Below are 27,518 nucleotides of genomic sequence, written 5' to 3'. Positions count from 1 at the left end.
CACGCATGCACGGGGAGAACATGCAAACTCCAGGGTGGAATTGAACCCTGGTCTCCTAGCTGTGAGGTCTGCGCGCTAACCACTCGACCGCCGTGCCGCCTGCAACCGAATAATCTCAATCAAAGTCGGTGGTTAGGTACAAGAAACATTTATTAACTTTACATTGTGAATAAATGTTGCTACATGACGGAGATTCTGTACAATTTGTTTTACAGATGAGTCGTTCATAAGTTTCTTCTCCTGAAAACCGTACTTGTTTTTACACTATCAAACGAGGTACTTAAAAAAAAAATGGAAAGGTGGTTTCCGTAAGAAATGGATACAGTAAATACAATGTGTCATCACTATATTCATAATATTCCAGGAAGAGTACACTGTGCCAAAGCGTTTCCGTGCGTCGTCACGTGCACACGGTCCTTACTGCATCGTAATGCCCTGTATAATCAGACATCACAGCATCATCACCCTAATTTCAGGTACTCATCTCGGGTGCGCCCCTGATGAGCTCTAAATGGGCATGCCTTGACCCCCGCCCCTTCTGCTTGCCGTGTGTGTGCTCAGTAGTACGAGCTCAGGTGGGAGTGGGTGGCGGGATGTCTGGTCATGGCCGCCCCAGGGTAGATGGGGCTGCTGGGTGAGTTCCAGTATGTGGACGGAGGGCCGAAAAAGTTGCCGGGGGAGACGGGCATGGGCGCAGGGTGGCCCCCCATGAAGTTCATTTTGGGCTGGTGGCTGTGGTAGGGCTGCATGTAGGACATCTCAGTCTGGTACTTGACGATGCCGCCCTCAGACGCGTGATTCTGGTGCGTCTGTGAGATGCCCTGGAAGTCGAACTTGTAGGCGTAGCGCTTGCCGTGCACTTTGGTCATGATGTTCTTGTCGTAGTAGTAACGCAGCGCGCGGCTCAGCTTGTCGTAGTTCATGTTGGGTTTGCTCTTCCGCTCGCCCCAGCGCTTGGCCACCTCGTCCGGGTCTGTCATCTTGAATTCGCCGTTGGTGCCCTCCCAGGTGATGATGCCGGCGTTGTTGCTGTCAGACAGAAGCTCCAGCAGGAACTGCCACAGCTGGATCTGGCCTGAACCTGAGATTATGCAGCAACATTGCATGTTAGCATTGGAATTGTCCACCCTTGGAAAATTCCTAATGTCCTGTTGGTACAAGAATACTGTTTGTTGTTGCTCTTATAACACATTTTTACTAGCTTCAATAATGTCACACTAACTTGCTATCCAAGTCCTCCAGATGCTTATCACCTGATACAAATAGCCTTGGTTGTCTAGGCATGTGAGACTGTCCCTCACATGAGAAGATCACCCCTCCTCTGTTGTAATATTCCGACCCCCCCCCCTAAGCCTTGTTAAGATTGTATTGATTTTGTCTCCTTGCATGCAAGTTCGCAGCCAATATTCCCATTTTTGGAAGATTGTCCTTGAACCTAAGTAAAACTAAAATCATGCTGTTTGCTAACAGCAGAAAGGACACGCACCAGCAAATACAAATAGACGGTGTGGACATTGAAAGGGTGAAGGAAAATAAATTTCTGGGGATCACAATAGATGAAAATATGAGCTGGAAACCTCATATTACAAATATACAACATAAGGTGGCCAGAAGTATTTCAGTATTGAACAAAGCCAAATTTGTTCTCAATCAGAAATCACTCCACACTCTTTATTGCTCTCTGGTTCTACCATATCTTACTTATTGTGTGGAAATATGGGCTAATAACTATAAAAGCAATCTTCACTGGCTAAATGTACCGCAAAAAAGGTCAGTAAGGATAATTCATAATGCCACCTACAGAGAACATACTAACTCCTTATTTCTAAAATCACAAATACTTCAACTTGCTGATATAGTTCATCTTCAAAGAGCTAAAATAATGCATAAGGCTAAAAATAAGCAATTAGCTAAAAATGTCATCCAATACTTCTCTACAAGAGAGGAGAAATATGATCTCAGGGAAGAAGTACATTTGAAACACTTCTATGCTAGGACTACGTTATGCTAGCCATAGCATTTCAGTATGTGGAATCAAACTATGGAATGGATTGAGTAAGGAAATCAAACAATGCACAACGATGAGCCAATTCAAGAAACAATACAAGCAGTTGATGTTTGCTAAATACAAGGATGAAGAGTCTTGAACCAGTCATGATGTGCTATATATATCACTATATTGACACTTACTATGGTACACATTATGGCATTGGATGCTCATATCACCTCTTCATTCATTTAATGAATAATATATTATTATTAACAATATAACTTCCCACAACATAATTTCCAAAAATTACAACTTTATTTTGATTTTCATAATATGATTTAGTGAGTGTGGTGTGGGGGACTGCACGGTGGTCGAGTGGCTAGGAGACCCGAGTTCAATCCCACCCTCCCTGTGCATGCGTGTCCGAGTACTCCGGTTTCCTCCCACATTCCAAAAACATGGTTAATTAGCCACTCCAAATTGTCCATGGGTATGAATGTGAGTGTGAATGGTTGTTTGTCTACGTATATGTGCCCTGTGATAGGCTGGGCCACCAGTCCAGGGTGTACCCAGCCTCTCGCCGGAAGACAGCTGGGATAGGCTCCAGCATCCCATGCGACCCTTGTGAGGATAAGCGGTAAAAAATGAATGAATAATATGATTTATTTTCACTATCACTATATTGACACTTACTATGGTACACATTATGGCATTGGATGCTCATATCACCTCCTACTTCGGTACAAGGTACATTATTAAAAAAAAAAACAAAAAATAAACCTTAAACTGTATTATGGAAAGCAGGAAGTGAACAAATGTAACAGTTAGTGATTGTAAAAGTACCAGATGGAGGGGTAGGATTTAATAAGCTTTGCTTCTTCCTACTCCTTTTGGACATGTGGAACTGGGAACTGATTATGGGATGCACTCAATTGTAATCTGATGCATGTTCAAATGAAATAAAACCATTACCATTACCATTTTCAGCTAGAAAAAAGACCTACTGAAAGACAAATGCAGTAATAACACACTGGCCACTAGATGTCACTACTAACAGGCACTAGACTTCACAAAATCACAAATGGCAATTTTATAGATATTTACCTCACAACAGGCACAACGATAACATCAAACAGTAATAAATGTAATAATCATCGTAAGACCGGCCACTGTTTTTGCCTTGACTTCATATCCTAGCCACTCGTCCGAAAAATAAAATCAAATTTATTTTTATTCATTTTAGTTGTAAAAAATAAAATAAAATTGTATACATTTTTGTCCATGTATTAATATTGAATACTATTTGGTGGAAATTCACTTATTGCAGTCGGGTCTGGAATCAACCAACCGCTATCAGTCAGTCAAGGCAAGGGATCTGAAAGTTTGATCATTTAGTTTTTCTTCAGCAGTTAGGCTAAGCTAGCACGATAGCTTGTTTGGTTTTGCCAAACAAATGGGACCTTTTCACTGTGTGGCTCCAAAAGGGATAATGCAACCTACCCACAGGCCTTTGGGCGCTGAGGTCAGGCAGCTTGTACCAACTTTGCTCGCCTGTTCGGTTCTTGGATGAGCCAACGACTTGGCCCTCTGTGAGGAAAATAGCGAGGCAAACAGTCACAGGCAACTTTGGCAGCCGGCGTTTGTTTGCTTTTTACTCTTCCGTTGCCAAGACAGACAGTGCAAAGGTCTCATTTGATTTGTGTCACCCACTTATTTGCTGTTAAGAGTCCTACCTGGGTTTGCTAGGCGGCTGCTTATGGGCCCTAATGTCTGATAGGGGTCTGGAAAAAACATGAAAACAAGAAAAACATGTTACACACGTTACTCAAAACAAACTTTTTCTATATGGAAAAAAAAAGCGGAAAATGGTTGGATAAAAAAAAACCTGTATCTCAGCTTTGTGATTATTGTTTAAAAAGCTAATTATGTTTTCCCTATTTTTACTGTTTATTATTCCAAATATTTCATGTCTTCTTGATTAATTTTCATAATCTTCTCAAAATTTTTAACTATTTAAACAAATTTGAACTTGATTTTGTTTTGCTTCTCATATAACGCCTTTTTAAAATAACATTTTATTTTAACATTATTATTATGTTAAATTATTATTATTATAACAGTTTATTGGGACTTTGTTCTTGTTGGAATACAACATTTTTGTCTAAATATTTCAAGTTTCCGCTCTTAAATTTTCTTAGTATGAATTTATCCCCATATTTTATTCTCCTAGTTTAACGTTTTCCACAACCGAATTTTCAAAAAAATTATGACTGTATTTGTTATTTTGTTTGTTTTTCTTAATATTATGGCTTCTTTATATTTGAACCTTATGCTCAGAAATTGATTCCTCTTTTTACATTATTCTCTGAATAATAAGATAATGACTTTTTCCTCATTAGATTACAACTGTTTTTCTTTTTCTTGTAAAAAGATGTTTTTTTTTTCCCCCATGCGTTCTTTTTTTTTTTTTTTAGTTTTATTACATGATATTGCTAGAATGTTCTGCCAACCACTTTGGACACCACATCATATTAGATGTTTTGGCTCATAGGCGCCCCCTACAGGTGAAATCATTCATTCATTCATTCGTTTTCTACCGCTTATCCTCATGAGGGTCGCGGGGGTGCTGGAGCCTATCCCAGCTGTCTTTGGGCGAGAGGCGGGGTACACCCTGGACTGGTGGCCAGCCAATCACAGGGCACATATAGACAAACAACCATTCACACTCACATTCATACCTATGGATATGGATTGGATATTTGAATACCTTATTGAATACCTTTTTATCTTTGGACCCTTACTACTCTACTTTCTAAATTGTGCACCTGATGGCTTAGGGTTAGGGTTAGGGTCTTTTAGGGTCTTTTCCATGTCTTTGTTGAGACAAATGAACAGTATTTTCAATCATATCATCATCTCCTACTATCACCCAAATAGGAGCCAAGGCTAAACCAATGCATAGCCACTTATAATTTTTATTATTTTTATTTTTTAATTTTTTTTAATTAAGAATTTTTTTTTTTGGTAAATTAAAAAAAATATATTAAGTACGATTTTTTAAATCTTACAATTAAGCTGAAGGCTGAGCCCCAGCGCCCAATCACGTACTGGACGTATGATCACATTTAAGGTGGCGAGTATCTCGAGTATGAGCATTTGGTGAGTGCCGAGAATTAGTAAATAGTTTTTTTTCTTTCCCCCTCAACGGTGTCCCCTGGAGAATGGCGCCGTGGGCAACTGCCGATGTGGCCCACAGCTAGAACCGCTACTGAATGCAGCATTTGTGAAAATGTGTGTTTTTGTATGCATTCAAATAGTGCTTGTGTAGGGTCCACTATCTTCATTGTTCAACTAGCATTATCTTATTAGCACTTATGCTAATTATGCATTTTTTGTTTTGATGTTGTTTTCTATATTTTTAAAGATGTTTTTTGTGGCATGCGTCACCTTGGACAATTCTTGAAGCAGGTTCTGTCACTCTACTGTGTTGGTGCTCCATGGAGGAACCTAGCAAGACACACACACACGAGTTGAGAGTTGTTGTTTTTTTTGCCATTTATCGTAGAAATTAAGGATCGACCGATACATCGGCCGGCCGATATATCGGGCCGATATTTGCGTTTTTTTCCTTGTATCGGTATCGGCCTGGAATATTTGTTATCATGGTCATTTTTTCATGTAAATTGAGGGATCAAAAGCAATATCGGCTACAAATATCAGTCCAAGCAAAATCGGCCATCAGCTAAGGGTGATGGAACAAAATCGGTATCGGTATCGGCATCGGCCCCAAAAAACCCATTTCGGTCGATCCCTAGTACGGTGTTTTTCAACCTTTTTTGAGCCACGGCACGTTTTTTACATTGGAAAGATCTTGTGGCACACCACTAACCAAAAATGTTCCAAAATGTCACCACAACCTCACACGTGCATCAATAAGTCTATCGGAGGAACAAGGTAGGTGTTGCCACACGGACCAATATTACATTGCTCTGCCAGTCTTTACACCACAGACACTCCACAGTAGCCACGTTTTTACATCACCACTTTTTCTCTTTCCGAATGACCTTTCGGGAAACAATGGTATCCATAGAAAGAAATATTCCAATCTCTTGTCTACATGCGCCTTGAAAATCAAACAGAATAGTCAATAGGGCATGCCCAGTAAAACATAAACATCAACATCACGTGATACCGGCTTCCCCAGGTTTTTCTTTCACTTGTTGGAATAACTCCGTATTGCCAGTTTTTCGTCTGTCCAGTCTTGAAATTTAGTTTGAATCAAAAACAAACTTTGCTTAGTCCAGTGCCGATTGCTGGCCTCCATTTTTAAAACTGAAGAACGTCTGGATTTGCGTGTTACGTCATATCTGAGCATGCACTGAAAGAACGCACCCGGGATCAATTTAAACAGGAAAAGATCAAATTCAATCATGCTAATATTTTATAATTAAACTCAGGACATGTTTTATATAGATATATATTTTCTTTTTTAATAAAACTGCACTTGTGAATAAAGTATAGAAGTGTTTAGGTCAGGGGTCTCAAACACACGGCCCGCGGGCCAAATGTGGCCCGCAGGACACTCGTTTGAGGCCCCCGCCTTGATATGAAAGTTTAATGTTAGTGTGGCCCACGCAAGTTTGATGTGGATGCTGTATGGTATCATGTACCCAGAAAAAATTATTACGTTTGATTCATGTTCATGTTAAAGGTTGAATAACTGTTAATACTTATCCTCCCTATCCGTGTGGAAGTGGTAAGTTTTTGGCTATTTAAGTTTAAAGGAAATAACTTGAAGGCTACCGTTTAGGTCGCTAGCTCTCTAGTTTGCGAGTTAGCATGTGTCTCGAGACCCTGCAGTTGCGCAATATGTTGTAAATAAAAAGAGTATAAATGTGACTATAGTCGTGTTTTGTCATGTCTACAGGGCTCTAATAATGCTTTGTTCATTTTAATCTGAAAAAAATCATTTGTCTACCCACCAACTATATGTGGTTTCTTAAGTTTTTATTATTTGCCGTTTTATTATTATTATTATATTTATTTATGACTGATGGATTGATTTTATTTATTCTTGATTTGTTTATTTATTTTTCATCGAATTGGATTGGTTAAAGGAATATTCCATCCCTGTTCCATTCTTTCAGTTGGAGCAAATATACCAAATGCAATTGGAATATTTGGGTCCATGGCTATTGACATAATATTTGCAAATGATGATTAATCAATGTTAACTATAAAAAGTGATGTTGGATAATTCCTCACGGCACACCTGACGGTTTCTCAAGGTACACTAGTGTGCCACGGCACAGTGGTTGAAAATCACTGCCCTAGTAGAAATACAAATAAATGTTGACAAGGAAGTTGTGGTTTCTTACCTTTGGGTACGACCGCCATGCTGTTAGCAGGCCAGCTGTTCCTGCGTCCGATGTCATCAAAAGTGCTCTCTGTGCAGAACAGAGAATGAGATGAACGTTCACAAGGACAAGTTGTCCACAGACGTTTGTGTGCTTGTAAAACAGCAGCACCGATCTTTTGAAGTGGCCATTGAAGCAACCACGGGAAGGAAGCCCGTAAACGTTAGACCCTGAGACGATAAGAAATCGGACGCGCAGGAGGAGCGTCTGGAGATGACCTGTAGTTTCTTGGGTGAGCATTCTTTTGTTTTAGCCACCCCTGTCTTCATGAGATTGTGAGTTGCGTCCCAGCAGTGCGACCTATACCCCCTTTGCACACAGCTTCCTCTGCCAGTGCAGCTGCTTCCTGTCTGAAACGGCCTGTTGAGTTTGGGATTCATCAGTTTTAAGGTGGGTGTTGTGCCGAGGAACCCCTTTAGACTCATGAGACTTTGTAACGGGGATGTGAACTCTGCACATTGTTTCTAGAACCCTCCATCATTCAAACGCTCTTGTTGGTTTGAGATAAACTGAGAATTTGTAAGGTCAGCCCAAGACCCTATGACCCCATCTGTCAAACTTGTAAATTCGCTTTGCCTGTTCTGTATAAAAGGCACCGACGTGGTCCTGAGTGGCCAAAGTTGACCCCGGCTTCGGAAGCGGTATCAGAGGCAGCCTGTTTCTAACAGTGGCCATGTTTAACACCCAACTTATCCCGGCCGCTTAATGTAATTTGCCACTTCTCCGGGTTCTGTGTAAAACAGGGGTCTCAAACACGCGGGCCAAATGTGGCCCGCCGGACACTAGTTTGAGGCCCCCGCCTTGATATGAAAGTTTAATGTTAGTGCGGCCCGCGCAAGTTTGATATGGATGCTGTATGGTATCATGTACCCAGAAAAAATGATTACGTTTGATTCATGTTCATGTTAAAGGTTAAATAACTGTTAATACTTATCCTCCCTATCCGTGTGGAAGTGGTAAGTTTTTGGCTATTTAAGTTTAAAGGAAATAACTTGAAGGCTACCGTTTAGGTCGCAAGCTCTCTAGTTTGCGAGTTAGCATGTGTCTCAAGACCCTGCAGTTGCGCAATATGTTAATAAAAAGAGTATAAATGTGACTATAGTTGTGTTTTGTCATGTCTACAGGGCTCTAATAATGCTTTGTTCATTTTAATCTGAAAAAAATCATTTGTCTACCCACCAACTATATGTGGTTTCTTAAGTTTTTATTATTTGCCGTTTTATTATTATTATATTTATTTATTACTGATTGATTGATTTTCTTTATTCTTGATTTGTTTATTTATTTTTCATCTTATTTTGTGCAGAAAAATAAAAATTAAGATATTTGAGAACAGTGGAATGTTTTATCAGAGCTTTTCTTGTAGAAAGTTGGAACCAAAGCAAAGTTTTTTAAATTTTTTTATTTTTAATAAATGCGTTGGTTTTTTTTGGAAAACCTGATGCGGACCAGTCTCACCCAGACCCAAGTTCCAGTGGCCCCCAAGTAAATTGAGTTTGAGACCCCTGGTGTAAAAGGTACAGGCAAATAAATGCCGGGTTGTCTTGTACAGCACCAATGCAGCAGTTTTGGAGCCTTTCTTGTGGAAGTGACCCGTTACTGACCCGTCGCGAAATACAGTAGTATAGGGGTGTCCAAAGTGTGGAACATTGTAAATATAAAATGGCAAAAATTGAGAAATCAGCAGTAATTTTGCAAGGATAAGGTCAAGGCATGTAAACTAATGAGCAAAAGTCATAATTTTATAATGTCAAAATACTCATTCATTCATTTTCTACTGGTTTTTCCTCACGAGGGTCGCGGTGGTGCTGGAGCCTATCCCAGCTGTCTTCGGGCGAGAGAGACACTTTAAGTCTTTGTTGAAGCGGATCAATGCGGGGACGCTTCCATCAACCGAGAAACTACAGCAGACATCGGTTATCTGACGTCAACATAAGCGGTTGTCAACATCGCTGAAATCGAACCATGACAACGTAATCAACGCAAAATGTTGAAAAGAGACCACTTGATTAGGAACCGCTCGCGGGGGTGCTGGAGCCTATCCCAGCTGTCTGTGTACACCCTGGACTGGTGGCCAGCCAATCACAGGGCACATATAGACAAACAACCATTCACACTCACATTCATACCTATGGACAATTTGGAGTGGCTAATTAACCTAGCATGTTTTTGGAGAAGGGGGGAGGAAACCGGAGTACCCGGAGAAAACCCACGCATGCACGGGGAGAACATGCAAACTCCACACAGAGATGGCCGAGGGTGGAATTGAACCCTGGTCTCCTAGCTGTAAGGTCTGCATGCTAACCACTCGACCAACGTGACGCCTGTCAAAATATTATTAAATGTTATTTTAAAACATGAAACAAAACAGCAGATAAAGTTGTAATTTGGGGGCAAATTATGTTGTGGAAAAAGTTCTAGAGTTAAAATATTCTGGGAAAAGTCATAATGTCAAAATGGTTGGAAAAAAAAAACAGCAATAGAAATGGAAAAGTCAATGAGAAAATGTGTCGTCTAACAAGGAAAAGAAGGAAAATGTAGAAGCATGGAGTTAAAATATTAACGAAACAACGTGTGTTGTGATTATATATATATAGTATATATTATATATATAGTGATTCATAGAAATCTTGCAGTTGTGATTCAGGCGATTTTAATGCAGTCAATTTTTCTGCAGCGTGTGGAAACATACTGACCTTTTTAAGATCATTGATTGTCATCCTTGGCACTCACCTGCTTTCACCTGTAGTCGAGGCTGTGGGGGCGGGGCTGGTGGTGGCGTGTTGTTGGATTGAGTGGTGGTGTACGAGAAAGTAGGGCTACCTGGAAGAAAGACGGATGTGAGTCAGTTCTGCTGATTGTTCACTAGCAACAGATGCTAACAAGCAAAACATGCAGAATCCAGACAAAGAGAAAGAAATTGCCAGAATGTACATTTTCCACTTTTGTATTTTGAGGAGGTTCTTAGTATCGCTTCAAAATGCAAAACGAAGAAATGGGAGTGAGACAAAGAAATGTCGTTGTGATTTAGTGTCAGGTATTCACACTGTCACGATCTCTTGATGGCAAAAGCAAAGAAGCTTTCTCTCTTGGAACGCAGTGGGATTGTTGGGCTGCATAAGCAAGGCTTGAAACTTTTTCAAAGATCCTGAAGTTTAAGGAGCAAAAAAAGTCCAAGTGGAAGACCCAAAATAAATGTCACCGGCCCTGAGCCGGAGGATCCCATTGGCTGTCCGTCAAGACGGTACCATCCTCGGCCCAAGTGAAGGTTGTTACTGGTGCCACTTTTGGAATTTCCAGGAGAACACCAAACATGGGACATTGAAAGGTGGAAGAAAGAACAATGGCGTTTCAGGTAGTGCAGGGTCGTCAAACAGCAGCTGGCGATGTTGTAGGGGGCATCCCTGCAACATCTTAAGGCCCTCGTCAGTGTGGTAATGATTGGCTTTTTCATCAGGACAACGCTGCACTAGCATGCTAACATGCTAACTCTTAGAATGTTAGCATTTTAACTAATTTACTCATGTCTAAAGGCAAATACACACATGGCATGATGTATTGACACTATGGGACTGCCTTAACACTTTTGGGACTTGAGGCTGTCTTGCTAGGTGCACGAAGGACTTCTTCCAGACATGGGACATCGGACATTGAAAGGTGGAAGAAAGAACAATGGCGTTTCAGGTAGTGCAGGGGCGTCAAACAGCAGCTGGCTATGTTGTAGGGGGCATCCCTGCAACATCTCTAGGCCCTCGCCTGTGTGGTAATGATTGGCTTTTTCATCAGGACAACGCTAACATTCTAACTTTTAGCATGTTAGCATTTTAACTAATATACTCATGTCTAAAGGCAAATACACGCACGGCATGATGTAGGGACACTATGGGACTGCCTTAACACTTTTGGGACTTGAGGCTGTCTTGCTAGGTGCACAAAGGACTTCTTCCAGTGGAATAAGATCACTCTTTTGGACCGCCCTGAGTGTTCCCCTCATCTAAATCCAATGGAGAACATTTGGGGATGGATGGCAAGGGAAGTTCACAAAAATGGCCATCAGTTCCAGACAGTTGATGCCCTGTGTTAAGCCTGCTTCAGCACCTGGATGAACATTCCCACTAGACTCCTGGAAACATGGGCATCAAGCATACCCAAACTGACTCAACTCCTTATTACTGACTCCTTTTTTTAACATTTTTGTTTACAATGCATACTGAGAAATATTTTAGAAGCTCTACTTGGAACCCCCTTCAGATCCAACAAAAAGTACATTCTTGCAATTTTTCAACTGGTCTTAAATTCTGATCAGGAGTGTATAAGGTTGAGCAACAGATCAGTCGACCGTCTTGAGAAAAGAGACTGAGTCGTTTTTCATGGTCAGACTTAAAATATGCAAGAAGAGATGGGCGTCGCCTTACTCTGCCGGAGGTAATTGAGGTGCGAGAGCAGGATGTCTGCGTTGTAGGCGGACGTGAGATGCATCATGTCCTCTTTGGTCATCTTGCACAGGGCCTTGCCGTCCAGTGCTTGGAAGAGCATGACGTCCACTTCCTCCAGGACGTACTCCTTGATGGCCCAGTCTAGCCACTGACGCACGTGGTCTTGGGTCCAAACCTCGGGATCTGACAAGGTTTCACATTTTAAATGATCTATTATGCTGAAGTCCAGCATAATGAATGAATGAATTTAACAAGATCCCTCATGAAGATAAGTGGGACACAAAATGGATCGATAGAATTTTACAAGAATTAAGTAAATAGAAAAGGGAAAAAAAGTCATTTTCAGAGAATAACGTAATATTTTTAGGGGGAAATGTCCTTTTAGTAGCATAACATTGAAATAGTACAGAAAAACAATTTGGAATAAAGTTGTACTTTTTGGAAATTAGGTTGCCAAAAAAGTAATTATAATGCAATGGCATTAATAATAAAATAATGCCAAACTATTCAGGTAATATAGTCACAAATATGACATGGAAATTTACAAGAACAAAGTTGAAGGGGGGCATAGAAATGTGGGGGGGGGGCAGCTGTAACTTTAAAAAAAGTCTAAATAAGAGAAAAAAGTGGTATTTCAACATGGGAAAAAAGTCACAATTTTGTGAGAATAAACTCATAATATGAAGAAATATTCTTTTGGTAGCTTAGACCTCAAAAAGGAAAGAAAAAAATCTATTTTGAGGTCATATCAGAAAAAGACAAAACAAATGTTTTTTTAATTAGCTTGCTGAAGAAGTCTTACATTTACAAAAGTTATTTATAAAGAAAGCAGAAAAAATTGGAAAATTAAAAAATAGCACAAATGTGTTTTTTTCTGAGATGCAGTTTTTACTTGAAATGTATATAACTTCTCAGCATCCTTTTAATATTTTTAGTATATGGCCCTCAGTGGACATAAAAAGATGAGAGTGCCCTCTGCTGCTGTAAATGGTAGCAACAGGCGTATAACTAAGGCACAAAAGTAGCTGCCAGGTTTCTTTTAACGGCACAATCCACTGATGTCAGATACTTGCATCATCCTCACACAATAGCCTAAGTTCGAGTAACATTTCATATCTTAAAACCGATCACCATGCCCGGAAAGATGACGAGTCAGTGTACCGATTCAGGAAGGGGGAGACTCATTTCCAGGAGCAAAACAATGGGCGCACCTTTTGTTGCCCGTAATAGTAGACTGGATTGTAGGTCTCAGCAGACACCCTAACGTCTTAATGGTTCTCTGTTAGCACAGACTTCTATGCGAGGCGATATCCACGTACTAGAACACAATAATCACTGACTCACTCTCGTCAAATTCCACAGAGACTTGAATTTGAGACTTGTCACCTAGTGGCATTTGTGACAACAACAGTGATGTGGAATGAGATTGGGAGTTTGGTGAACTTGCTAACTGCTTGCTATCTTAATTGAGCCCATTCTGCCTCTCAGGTGTGTTCTTTCTGCTATTGTCTAGTTGTAGTGACTTCCACAATCCAGAATATAGGTTAGTTATTTTATCACGTTGTGGTTGCAAATTGTATTCTGGGGGTAACGATTGGGTGGTTAGCTCAACTGCCGTAACAATGACCCGTTTCTCCTCGGTGGTACTGCCAACCTAATGGCGTTTTATCGGTACCAGATAGTATCGTATCATTCGTCCACATCCAGAATCCAATGTACCAAAGACGATAATCCAAGATATCTCTAGGCTTGTGACAACAACAGTGATGTGGAATGAGATTGGGAGTTTGGTGAACTTGCTAACTGCTTGCTACCTTAATTGAGCCCATTCTGCCCCTCAGGTGTGTTCTTTCTGCTATTGTCTAGTTGTAGTGACTTCCAGAATCCAGAGTCCAGAATACAAGTTAGTTATTTTAGCACTTTGGCATTGTGGTTGCAAATTGTATTCTGGGGACAACGATTGGGTGGTTTGCTCACCTGCCGGAACGATGACCCGCTTCTCCTCGGTGGTACTGCTGGGTGAGGTCACATTCTGAGGACTGACACGGGGCTCCGTGTACGAGGTCTGGTACGCCATTGGGACGCCGTCATTGCTCATGTGTCTGGAGCGTTTAGTGACGCTGCAGTCGACCGGGGACTCATGGCTGGAACACAGGGAGGACTTATAGGGCTTATGGCATGTTCCCCACCTGATACCCGGTCCATACAGGTATGGACGCATCCTTGTGACTTAAGACTCTAAAGGTAATCCAGGAAACTTACACTGACAAATCATTACAGTTGCGTTGTATGGAGAAACCCACAGACTGATCCCCTTTGGACTGATCCCCCCTTTTCCTGACTCACTTGGTTCCGTTGACGTGCTCGCCTCTCTTGCCAGGGTTTTGCGCAGACACCCAGTCGGGCTCGGCCGGCTCCGGGCTCTGCTTGGCGGACGCGTGGCTGTACCCACCCGGCGACGTCATCTCCGCCTTGATGTGCATGGCCGCCGTGTAGGACGTCTCGTAAATGGGCTGGTCCTCACTCACCACAGAAAGCGCTTCCTGTGGAACACAGCTGCAGCGTTCATGACGGCTTCACCCTAAACGCTCCAATTAAGCACCTCTCTTCAATTAACCGTAGCCTCAACCGCTAGTCGCCGGTGCTACAACAGCAAATAACCGCGAGGATCTCCAATTAGCTCTGGGTCGGGAAAAAAATTGTGCCTGTATTTCTTTGAACTACAAAAGATGGCAATAACTCAATATGAAGTATTTTGAGTGATCAACATCCCGTAGCTTTATGTACTTGGTGTGGGAATAATTCCACTGAACACCCCGTTATCAGATTAGAGCATTTAAGTTACAGTTAGTCCCCCACAAAACATAACGGACACTTTGATTTCAACAGCTCTTAAAATGCCTGTTTTTCATGCTTGAAACCTTATAATATGCCTCTTAAATGAAATATAATATTAAAATATTAATAAATATTATAAAATGTTATATAATATAATTAATATAATATGTTATATTTTATATGTTAATATTATAATATTATAATTAAATACACATTAAGACCTCAAATACAGCAATATACAGCATTGGCGTCCGACGGATTAATCAAATATCCCAAGTAATTGTGTGTTTAAAAAGTCAAACTGAAGAAAGTCATAATTATGAAATATAAAGTCAAAATTCCGAGAAGTGTTAATGATGAGATAAAAAGGCATTACTATGAGCTAAAAAGTCAAAATTGGTATCTGATCATTTAGATTTTTAATATTGTATTTATGACTTTCCTGTCTAATAATTATGACATTTTATCTTGCAGTCTCATTTTTCTGACTGTCATAATTCCGACTTTCTTGTCTAATAATGATGACTTTATCTCATCATTCTGACTATTTATTGATCACAGCATGGTAGAGTTGATGCCCCCTATTCAATTACCCTGCAAGACCCCCAAGCAAGTGGCGGACATACATAAATACGTAATAGCCATGTTGATGAAAAAGCTCTAAAAATGCCTGTTTGTGATGCTCTAAATGTGTCAAACAGGCCTACAGATGAAGCTACCCAAATCAAACCAAGCGCTTGCAACCATTTGTGTAATTTAAGCTAGGACTACGTTATGCTAGCCATAGCATTTCAGTATGTGGAATCAAACTATGGAATGGATTGAGTAAGGAAATCAAACAATGCACAACGATGAGCCAATTCAAGAAACAATACAAGCAGTTGATGTTTGCTAAATACAAGGATGAAGAGTCTTGAACCAGTCATGATGTGCTATATATATCACTATATTGACACTTACTATGGTACACATTATGGCATTGGATGCTCATATCACCTCTTCATTCATTTAATGAATAATATATTATTATTAACAATATAACTTCCCACAACCTAATTTCCAAAAATTACAACTTTATTTTGATTTTCATAATATGATTTAGTGAGTGTGGTGTGGGGGGCTGCACGGTGGTCGAGTGGCTAGGAGACCCGAGTTCAATCCCACCCTCCCTGTGCACGCGTGTCCGAGTACTCCGGTTTCCTCCCACATTCCAAAAACATGCTAGGTTAATTAGCCACTCCAAATTGTCCATGGGTATGAATGTGAGTGTGAATGGTTGTTTGTCTACGTATATGTGCCCTGTGATTGGCTGGGCCACCAGTCCAGGGTGTACCCCGCCTCTCGTCGGAAGACAGCTGGGATAGGCTCCAGCATCCCATGCGACCCTTGTGAGGATAAGCGGTAAAAAATGAATGAATAATATGATTGATTTATGATGATTTATGAATATGAATATGATGATTTATTTTTATTTCAACTTTATGCTATGAAAATGTTATTTTCCCATTATTTATTCTTATTGTTTTTAATAAAGGTAAATGAAAAAATATTCTTATTTTTCTATAATATTACATTAATCTTGCAAATTATTATTTTTTAATTATATTTTCAAAAAAAAAGAGCAGATCAGGACAGAAAGGACACATCTTAAAAAGCATCTGAAATGTTGACTGTTGGAGTTTTTGTTATAGTAGGTTGGGGGTGGAGTCACATGGAGACACAAGTCCTTCTTCCTGTCTTCAGCACTTTCAACACAGATTTACAAAGGAAAAAGCCAAGATGGCGCTGCTGCTGCCGTTGCGGCATGCACCAAAGATGTGAGGAGTCTGAGAGTGGGTGTTTGTTTAGAGGAGCCCAGCATTGTCTTCAGGCCTCGTACGTCAGCGATGTGCTTTCTCAGCGGCCTACAGGAAACCCGGCTGCCATATGCAGCAGAACCTTTTGGCTCAGGCGGAGGGAGAGGAAGTGCTGTGGGGTGGAGCGGGGGATGGTTTTAAAAGATGTGGGTCATTTTTAAATTTGCAAAACAACACCAGTCTGTGGTCAACAGACGTGGGGGGAAGCATGGGCCTGGAGGACGGTCCTGTGTCTTCAGTTGTATCGTAGCCTAGCCTTTTAAACTAGCTTTTGGAGTTTTGCTTGTTAAGACCAAATATTGAAACATTGTAATGGTCATGGTTTTATTTCATTTGAACATGCATCAGATTCCAATTGAGTGCATCCCATAATCAGTTCCCAGTTCCACATGTCCAAAAGGAGTAGGAAGAAGCAAAGCTTATTAAATCCTACCCCTCCATCTGGTACTTTTACAATCACTAACTGTTACATTTGTTCACTTCCTGCTTTCCATAATGCAGTTTGGGTTTTTTGTGTTTTTTTTTAATAATGTACCTCGTACTGAAGTACTTCCCTGAGATCATATTTCTCCTCTCTTGTAGAGAAGTATTGGATGACATTTTTAGCTAATTGCTTATTTTTAGCCTTATGCATTATTTTAGCTGTTTGAAGATGAACTATATCAGCAAGTTGAAGTATTTGTGATTTTAGAAATAAGGAGATAGTATGATCTCTGTAGGCGGCATTATGAATTATCCTTACTGACGTTTTTGCAGTACATTTAGTTAGTGAAGATTGCTTTTATAGTTATTACCACATATTTCCCCATATTAGTAGTAGTAGTAGTAGTAGTATTAAAAAGTGCCCACATTGCCATATGTGCTTGACGTACAATTTGAGATCCAAATGGGCCACCTGCCCCAAGACAAGATTTTAACATTAATAAAAGTACAATGAGAAAAATACACATTTACTAATTTAATTTCTACTATGTTCTCTACTCTTCTGCACTCTGTGTGTATGCTACAGGTCAAGTTTTTGTATATACAGTGGAACCTCGGTTAGCGTCCAACCTCGTTAGATTTGCCCGTTTTTTGGTTAGTGTCAAAATTTTCTACTGCAATTTTGCCTCGGTTTGTGTACATTCCCCGTCTAGCGTACAATATGGCGCGTGTGCTGCTGTGAGTGTTGCCAATGTCATGGGCTAATTTGCATAATAGCTGCATATGATCTAAGGAAAAAAAGCTATTGGCCATTCCTTTATAAAAACGGCGGTCTAGTGGTTAGTGCGCAGACCTCACAGCTAGGAGACTAGGGTTCAATTCCACCCTCGGGCATCTCTGTGTGGAGTTTGCATGTTCTCCCCGTGCACGCGTGGGTTTTCTCCAGGTACTCCGGTTTCCTCCCACATTCCAAAAACATGCTAGGTTAATTGGCGACTCCAAATTGTCCATAGGTATGAATGTGAGTGGGAATGGTTGTTTGTCTATATGTGCCCTGTGATTGGCTGGCGAGGGTCCAGGGTGTACCCCGCCTCATGCCCAAAGACAGCTGGGATAGGCTCCAGCACCCCCGCGACCCTCGTGAGGAAAAAGCGGTAGAAAATTAATGAATGAATGAATGTAATATTTGATCTCTGTCAGCCCGCACTCGCCTTCATCCTCCACCTCTTATCTTGTAGTTACGACAACTTGTTTATTTATCACAAATTGTTCTCCTGCCACACGGCAATTTAAATCATTCATTTCATTTCATGAAGATTAGCAAACATTCACGTTTTAGATCCCGCTCTGTAAAACACGGCAAGATGATTCATGGACACGCGGAGCTCCGCTATGCTCTCAGCGTGCCATGGAAGCTGACAGTGCACTGACAGCTTGTGACTGCTTTGGGGGCGGGGCGGGATGGGACAGGCGTCTCAGCAGCACCCACTGCTGCTAAGTGAGAACAGAAACTGCAGATGAATTTGTGGTTTAACTTTTAAGTCCCCAAATACCAGAAAACTCCCAACGACGCCAGAAAAAGTCACTAGTTGCTTGTATCCCCCTCAGTAGCGGCCATTTTAGACAATTTAGAATGATATTTCAAGGCACAAAAAATATCGTATTTTGTTGCAATTTAAACGTGGAACCTACCAAAATAAAGATTAGGATTGCATCTTTCATCAGGAAAAAAAGAATTGTTTCTACCTTTTTACATCTTGGTAAGTTTCAGGAAAATATCAGTTCCCAACAAAAAACAGTGAGAAAAAAAACATATTTTTGCAAACAAAATATAATATATTTCAGGCATAAGTTATACACTTTGAGTGGTTTTGCATCACAATAATAATTTAATTACGAATATAGCACCAAGACGTTTTTACCATTTTCATATTTGGAACTAAACTGTATGTGTGCATATGCTAAAATCTCTGCTAAACCAACATAAAAATATCATCTTTGGTATTGAATGAGTTAATACACTGCATGAGTCCAACCGTGTTGTTAATATATTTGTGACATCAGAAAACGTCCTTCCTTGTTAGCATCCTATTAGCAAGCAGAACAGGAAGTTATGTTGCTATTCTATGATGTCATCAGCAGTTGACAATTATAGTTGTACTTGCATAAAGCAATTCTACATATGTACATATGTATATATGAGGGATGGAAGGGATTAAATAAACATTTTTTCCCAAAGACACCACCTTCCTGTTTTGCCATGAGTTATTTCTTGAATTCAGTAGCATTTCTCACCTTCTTCATCAAAACGCTGCCACTTGCGACTTTTTACATACATTTGTACATGTTGGCAGGTCCCTGGGCCCCCTCCGAGGGGGTCCCGACCCACTGGTTGAGAAGCACCAGGTTTCGGTATTGAGGCGAGAAACACAACGAGAGACAACTTGTGTCAAAACAGAAAGGTGGTGGCGGTCGATGTCGATGTCGCTGCCAAAGCATCGCCAAGAATCACGTCTTCAAGATAAATTACCTTAAATCTTCACTTATCTCATTCATTCATAATTTATATGTATTTTGAATTGTTTTCTGCGTGTAAAACTATCGTGCTGAAATTATAAAAAAAATTCTAAAAAGCTTTCTGGGATGGATGAATTTGATTTTTATGGGAAAAATGTATTTGGTTAGCATTCATTGTGGTTAGAGTCGGACCTTCAAGAACAGATTAGCGATGCTAAGCAATGTTCCACTCTACTGTACATGTTCTACTGTACAATGTCCTTGTTATTGCTATATTTAGCCATTGAAAATGGCTACAATATCATACGAAAACACAAAAATCCAAACCAAAATATGCACAATTGGAGGAAAACTATGTCAGCCACAAATAAAGTGCGAACAGCGGTTATGTCAACAACCGCTTATGTCGACTTCAGTCAGCCAGTGAGTGGCATATGCCGTATTTTCCAGACTATAAGTCACACTTTTTTTTCATAGGTTGCTGTTCCTGCGACTTATACTCCAGAGCGACTTATAAATTAAATTACTGTTTATGTTACATAAACACTGGATACCTTTTCTGTTCATGTTTATTTTTGGTGTAGCTGAATAAGCATTGTGTTAGCATATCTTACACCTATTTAGCCTGTTCTCTATTCTTTTATTGTTAGATCTTGCCTTCCAAGAGGACGTAATGTCCGTTTTGGTCAAGTAGTTTGGAAAATAAATTACCTGCAAAAAATGTGACTTATACTCCAGTGTGACTTATGCAGGGCTCGACAATAACGATGTACCGATGGCCCGGGGCAAGTTAAAACCAAATTGGGGCAAGTAAATCCAATCAGTGATATTCCCGTCAGGCAAGTGCACTTTGGCATGCCAAACTGCCAAGTATGGCTAGGAAAACATCTATCATGGCGTCCCTGCCAACATGGTCTAATTCTTCAACAACTTGTGAAGGAAAAGAGCAAAAAGTGATGAACCAGTGCCTCCTAAACAAGTATTTTATTAGCGGCAGCAAATCAAATGATGGCACAGGTGAGTGAATCACATTGCTGTGAATTGTATTTAGTCCTGCAGACGGCGTATTCTCAAGAGAAGAAGATGTATATTTTGTGGATAGAACTGCAGCTTGCCGATGGTCTCTCTCGCTCTCTCTCTGTCAACCGCAAGCGGTGCGCGCCTTCTCTGCATACACGAACATAGCAGAATATTACCGCTACTGCCACGGCTGACTTCCTCCTTTGCTGCACAGGCTTTCGTTAAAAACGGCCAGTCGAGCTGGCACTCAAACTGTGACTCCAGCTGCATGGGGCTGCACCGTCGAGCGGAAGATTTCGAGCCTTGAATTTTGTTGTGAGAGTCAGCAGCGTTGCATCATCATGCCGTATTGCCTAACTCTTTACAGCTTTTGAGGCGTAATCACATGCATGCTTATGTCTGTGATGTTCTATCTATTTCGTTTTCAATAATCAATACGTGCGAGTCGTCTGTAAAACTCCCAGTTGGGCCCCAACGGCCTTGCAAGACAATTCTGCGACTGCCCCCACATTGCAGAGAAAGGACAGGAAGGGCTGGCATGCAGTAATAAACAGAAAAATGACAACATTATTTGTCTTAAGCCATATACGACCACGCTGTGTGCGTTTATTAGCCTTGCCTATGCAGCTTCAAGACTTTTTATTAATTGATGTTGCCAGTTTTTTGGAGGAGGCGGCGGCTTGGGGGGGGGGTTAAACTTAGGACCCGTAAAGGAATATCCCTTTGTTTCTGATAATCAAACACAAGAGATTGATGATTGTTTGATTTGGGCACCCCTGATAATTTTCAAGATGTTCCTTTATAAATCCCTAGTTGTTGGGATCAGCCATTTTGGTAAAATATATCATTCATTCATTCATTCATTCTACCGCTTTTCCTCACGAGGGTCGCGGCGGTGCTGGAGCCTATCACAGCTGTATTCGGGCGAGAGGCGGGGTACACCCTTCATTCATTCATTTTCTACCGCTTTTCCTCACGAGGGTCGCGGGAGTGCTGGAGCCTATCTCAGCTGTCTTCGGGCGAGAGGCGGGGTACACCCTGGACTGGTGGCCAGCCAATCACAGGGCACATATAGACAAACAACCATTCACACTCACATTCATACCTATGGACAATTTGGAGTCGCTATTTAACCTAGCATGTTTTTGGAATGTGGGAGTAAACCCCGGAGAAAACCCGCATGCACGGGGAGAACATTCAAACTCCACACAGAGATGGCCGAGGGTGGAATTGAACCCTGGTCTCCTAGCTGTGAGGTCTGCGCGCTAACCACTCGACCGCTGTGCAGCCCTAAATATATCATATAGCACACAAACACAGTGACAGATTTGAAGTGAAATAAAGTTGATAGAATTTAGATAGAAGTGTGTAATAATTATTTAAACAAAAGTAGGCAGGTGCATAAATTTGGGCACCCCAACAGAAAAATGACATCAATATTTAGTAGAAATAAATGCTTCCAATGAGGTTCTAGATTCTGGTTGAAGGTATTTTTGACCATTCCTCTTTCCAAAACATCTTCAGTTGAGTCAGGTTTGATGGTTTCCAAGCATGGACAGATCATGTCCATCAGGTCTTTGGAGGTGGTCTCTGGGTTGAGTTTGACTGTTCTCACCATCCTTCACCTCTGCTTATGTAGTTATAGTTATAAGTTCTAGTTGTAACTAGAACTGTACCTTTGGTCTTCCATGTCCTCACTATGTTCCTCAGAGTGGAACCTGACAGCTGACATCTCTGAGCTAGCTTTTTGTATCCTTCCCCTAAACCATTATGTTGAACAATCTTTGCTTTCAGGTCATTTGACACCCGCCCACTTTTGTTTAAATAATTATTACACACTTTCTGTAAATCCTATAAACTTTATTCCACTTCTCATTCATCACTGTGTTTGTCTGCTATATGATATATTTAACTGAAATGGCTGATTCCAACAACCAGTCATTCATAAAGGAGAATCTTGAAAAATACCATGGGTGCCCAAACATTTTCATACCACTGCTGTGGCGACTCCATAATCCGGAAAAAGACGAAAGAAGAAGTTCATATGTTTGCTATATTCACTAACAGCAGAAAGGACACGCACCAGCAAATACAAATAGACGGTGTGGACATTGAAAGGGTGAACGAAAATACATTTCCGGGGATCACAATAGATGAAAATATGAGCTGGAAACCTCATATGACAAATATACAACATAAGGTGGCCAGAAATATTTCAGTATTGAACAAAGCAAAATTTGTTCTCAATCAGAAATCACTCCACACTCTTTATTGCTCTCTGGTTCTACCATATCTTACTTATTGTGTGGAAATATGGGCTAATAACTATAAAAGCAATCTTCACTTGCTAAATGTACTGCAAAAAAGGTCAGCAAGGATAATTCATAGTGCCGCCTACAGAGAACATACTAACTCCTTATTTCTAAAATGACAAATACTTCAACTTGCTGATATAGTTCATCTTCAAACAGCTAAAATAATGCATAAGGCTAAAAATAAGCAATTTGCTAAAAATGTCATCCAATACTTCTCTACAAGAGAAGAGAAATATGATCTCAGGGAAGAAGTACATTTGAAACACTTCTATGCTAGGACTACGTTATGCTAGCCATAGCATTTCAGTATGTGGAATCAAATTATGGAATGGATTGAGTAAGGACAATTATTTAAAAAAATATATATATAAAAAAAAAACTTAAACTGTATTATGGAAAGTAGGAAGTGAACAAATGTAACAGTTAGTGATTGTAAAAGTACCAGATGGAGGGGTAGGATTTAATAAGCTTTGCTTCTTCCTACTCCTTTTAGACATGTGGAACTGGGAACTGATTATGGGATGCACTCAATTGGAATCTGATGCATGTTCAAATGAAATAAAACCATTACTCGTAATTTCATTGTGGTTGTAAGGTAGAACGTAGAGCTGCAACAATTAATTATGCAATTAATCAACAAGTATTTTGGTATGTGATAAATTGTTGTTTGACTTAAAAAAGCAGATATCCTCTAATTTCAGAGTATTTACTCATTTCTTTCGTCAGATTCTCATGTGATGCCACAAAAATGAGATGATATCATTATGGCAGTCTTTTCATTTTACATGGGGCAAGTTGGGGCAAGTAGCTCTCACCTTAAGGATTCCCTATGGGCAAGTCATTTTTGGTTTTAATGTAGAGCCCTGTATGATAAAGTGGGTTTGAATTTGGGCTGGGTCCTAACACCCGTACCCATACCATCAATAACGGCATGGTTTGTTTTGTTGTGAAGAAAAAAAAAAGGGGTTTATTTGTGATTACTTTTTGTGCAAACTTAACAAAACATAAGTATAGCCTTTGAAAGTTATTCCTACTTTATGGATATTAATTTTCCTTTATATAATCTGCTATTTTTAGCATGTTTTAACACCGTGTTTAAGCAATATGAAATCTACTCCACCTTATCGTGACTGAATCGTTTCTTAGCTGTTTTGTGGTTTTTCTGAGAGGTTTAGGCAGATCAGGGCCCAGCGGGCCTTCAGAATATAAAGTTTATTTAAAAAAAACAAGACTTTTAGTTGTGATTGAAAAACATTTTCAATAATCGCTGCAAGATATGCTATTAAAGTTGGTTTTTGTCATCATTTTTCTGATATCTTCTTTTCTCATATTACAACTTTTTTTTTCTTCCAAAAATGTTATATTTTTTATATATATATTTTCTTAATATATAAAATATAAAAATATATATTTTATATAAAATATAGAAAATAAATAAAATGATGGCCACTTTGATAGATTTTACTAACGTCATTTTTCTGATATCTTCTTTTCTCATATTACAACTTTTTTTCTTCCAAAATGGTATATTTATATATATATATATATATATATATATATATATATATATATATATATATATAATATAAAAATATATATTTTATATAAAATGTAAAAAATAAAAAAAATGATGACCACTTTGATATTTTATAATAAGTTTTGTACAGAACATTTTACTAAGGTCATTTTATATATATATATTTATATTTTTTAAATATTTATATATGTATATATATTAATATAAAAAATATAAAATATATATATATTTATATAAAATATAATAAATATAAAAAATAAATAAAATGATGGCCACTTTGATATTTTATAATAAGAAGTTTTGTACTATGAACATTTTACTAACATCATTTTTCTGATATCATCTTTTCTCATATTACAACTTTTTTTCTCCCAAAATGGTATGTTTTTATATATTTTCTATATGTTATATTATATATATATATATATTTCATATATGCAATATATAAAAAATATATATATTATATAAATATATTTTATATAAAATATAAAAAATAAAAAATGATGGCCACTTTGATATTCTGGGCCTTCAGAATATGAAGTTTATTATTTAAAAAAACAAGACTTTCAGCCGTTATTGAAAAAGACTTTGAATAATCGCTGCGAGATATGCTATCAAAGTTGTGTTTTGTGACAGCCAGGAGATTTTGGAAGGCGATCAGCCTGCAGCAAAGAAGCCAGCAGACATGAAGTTGTGCAAAGGTCGAGCTCGTCTGAGGCCCAAAAAAAGCGGAAGCAAAAGTCGACCAGAGCTGATTTTGCAAACATCGTCGAGGCCTCTCCAAATTGTGGTGGTTTGAGAGCAGGTCTCGTCAACTTCGATACACTTTTTATTTGTTTGGCGCTTGATTGTTTCTCTCGGCTCTCTGGTGGTCCAGGGCCAGCGGAAATATGTGCGGAAAGTCTGAGGTTTGAGACAGGAAGCCTGCAGAGTTGAGATAACGACACCTGACAAGCGCTCCCGTTTGCAGCTATAAATTAGACTTAAAATAACCTCACACACACACACACAATCAACATACACTCAGAGAAAACTTTGAGGGGTCTATTGTGTTTTCATCAGCAAAGAATGTGCATGTGACACCATTTTCATACAGGAAGGCCTCCTGGATAAATTAAAGGAGCTTTGGCCGCCATTTTACCTCAAAGTTGGTTGAAATCCTTATCATTTTGTGATAGTTTTAGTTTTAATTGAATTTATCACATTCGAAAAAGGCTGAAAATAACACAAATATAACTTCCTCAATCTACCGAGGCCTTTTTTTTCTTCCCGGCTGTTTTGCAATGGCCTGAAAATGCATCATTTCAATTTAAATGTCAAATATGAAGGTTTTTCGTTGTTTCTCACAACTGAAAACAATATGAAAACATTTTTTAAAAATTGCTAAAAATGAGGGAGATACCAGTTATGTGGGTTTTGGGTCCTCCAGTCCATGGTGCCTTCAGGGACACCTGCTCTGAGTGCGCACGAGCTTATATAGCAGGATGAATATCGTTCATAAATCCTCCAAAAGTCCCCAAAGTGTGGGGTATAGTTCCTTGGTAAAAATGCGGGCGAACGTCGTATAATTAGCGCAAACGTTGAAATAAATAAATAAAAATAAATCACTCAAAAGCGCGCTTTTTTTCGCCCATCTGACGCTAATTAGCGCGCGGCTTTTTCGCGTGCGTTATCAGAGTGCAAAGATGCGGCGGTTAAGTTGTGTTATTATACAGCCGACATACAACCACGAACGGGAAGGAAGAGGAAATTTTGTACAAGAAGGAAAGAGCGGGGACTCTCTCTCACCCGCCAGACGCAGCGCGCGGGTGTGGGTGGAAGCCTGGAAAGTCCTCAAACTCTTACTCACCTTTATGGTGCAGTCCATTGCGGCGGCAGCCTCGCTTTGTCGCTCATTGAACTCCTTTTTCACGCAAATAATTGGCGCCCTCGGCTCGCTTGGATTCATGCGGAGGAAGGTGCATAGATGGCGCAAACCATTGTAGTTACACTTTTTTTTTTCTCAGACCATAACCGGATGACAACTTCTCTCTCTCTCTCTCTCTCTCTCTCTCTCTCTCTTGCTCTCTCTCTCTCAATTGGGAAGTGAAGTCATCCTGTGCCACAAAAAGCGTTGAACCTGCATCAGGTTTTTAGTTTTGTTGTTTATTTAGCAAACAGTTGCAGGTGCGCCTTGTGAATTGCAGCATCCAATGTTATAAAATAAAATGTTATTTTAGGAGGATGAAGTTGAATTGGTGTGACAAAAATGAGGAAAAAATGTTCACAATACAATCATTAAGTCTAAATAATTATTGTGGGAATGAAACATTTTATTCCAAAAATGATGGCCACTTTGATATTTTATAATAAGAAGTTTTGTACTAAGAACATTTTACTAATGTCATTTTTCTGATATCTTCTTTTCTCATATTCCAACTTTTTTCTTCCAAAATGGTATATTTTTATATATTTTCTATATTTTAAAATATAAAAAATATAAAAATTACTAAAAACTTTTACTGACGTCATTTTTCTGTCATGTTCTTTTCTCATATTACAACTTTTTTTCTTCCAAAATTTTATATATATATATATATATATTTATAGCAAATAAAAAATCTATATATTTTCTATAAAATATTTTTAAAAATGATGGCCACTTTGATATTTTATAATAAGAAGTTTTGTACTAAGAACATTTTACTATCGTCATTTTTCTGATATCTTCTTTTCTCATATTACAACTTTTTTTTATTCCAAAATTGTATATTTTTCTATATTTTCTATATTTTAGAATATATGTATATATATATTATATAAAATATAAAAAATATATATTTCATATAAAATATAATAAATATTAAAAAAAATGATGGCCACTTTGATATTTTATAATAAGAAGTTTTGTACTAAGAACATTTTACTATCGTCATTTTTCTGATATCTTCTTTTCTCATATTACAACTTTTTTTTATTCCAAAATTGTATATTTTTCTATATTTTCTATATTTTAGAATATATGTATATATATATATTATATAAAATATAAAAAATATATATTTCATATAAAATATAATAAATATTAAAAAAAATGATGGCCACTTTGATATTTTATAATAAGAAGTTTTGTACTAAGAACATTGTCACGGCGCGGCATGTCTTTGTTGCGGTGCAACCCCAGGATGCA

General features: G+C 39.1%; 1 protein-coding gene across 2 annotated transcripts; it reads right to left on the bottom strand.

Moving 5' to 3' along the window:
- Positions 1-134: 134 nt before the first annotated feature.
- On the bottom strand, positions 135-26,361 carry fli1rs (Fli-1 proto-oncogene, ETS transcription factor-related sequence). 2 transcript variants are annotated; one of them, XM_078790654.1, is made up of 9 exons: positions 26,199-26,361; positions 14,190-14,386; positions 13,821-13,987; positions 11,823-12,026; positions 10,141-10,230; positions 7,369-7,437; positions 5,438-5,497; positions 3,724-3,771; positions 135-1,081 (listed from the first exon to the last, which is right to left on the bottom strand). In XM_078790654.1, exons 1-9 carry the CDS (start codon positions 26,295-26,297, stop codon positions 558-560), a joined length of 1,458 nt encoding a protein of 485 aa, XP_078646780.1. In that variant the 5' UTR covers positions 26,298-26,361; the 3' UTR covers positions 135-557. The 2 variants fall into 2 exon arrangements, with proteins under 2 accessions (XP_078646780.1, XP_078646781.1); XM_078790655.1 differs by lacking the exon at positions 26,199-26,361 and adding an exon at positions 25,752-25,885.
- Between the last annotated feature and the right edge of the window lie 1,157 nt (positions 26,362-27,518).

This window comes from Doryrhamphus excisus, linkage group LG5, assembly GCF_037039965.1.
Source record: "Doryrhamphus excisus strain RoL-2023G ecotype Guam linkage group LG5, RoL_Dexc_Guam_v1.1, whole genome shotgun sequence".
In the NCBI taxonomy this organism is placed as follows: Eukaryota; Metazoa; Chordata; class Actinopteri; order Syngnathiformes; family Syngnathidae; genus Doryrhamphus; species Doryrhamphus excisus.
Note: the sequence above shows the minus strand (reverse complement) of the source record. Positions and strands in the feature narration are given on the sequence as shown.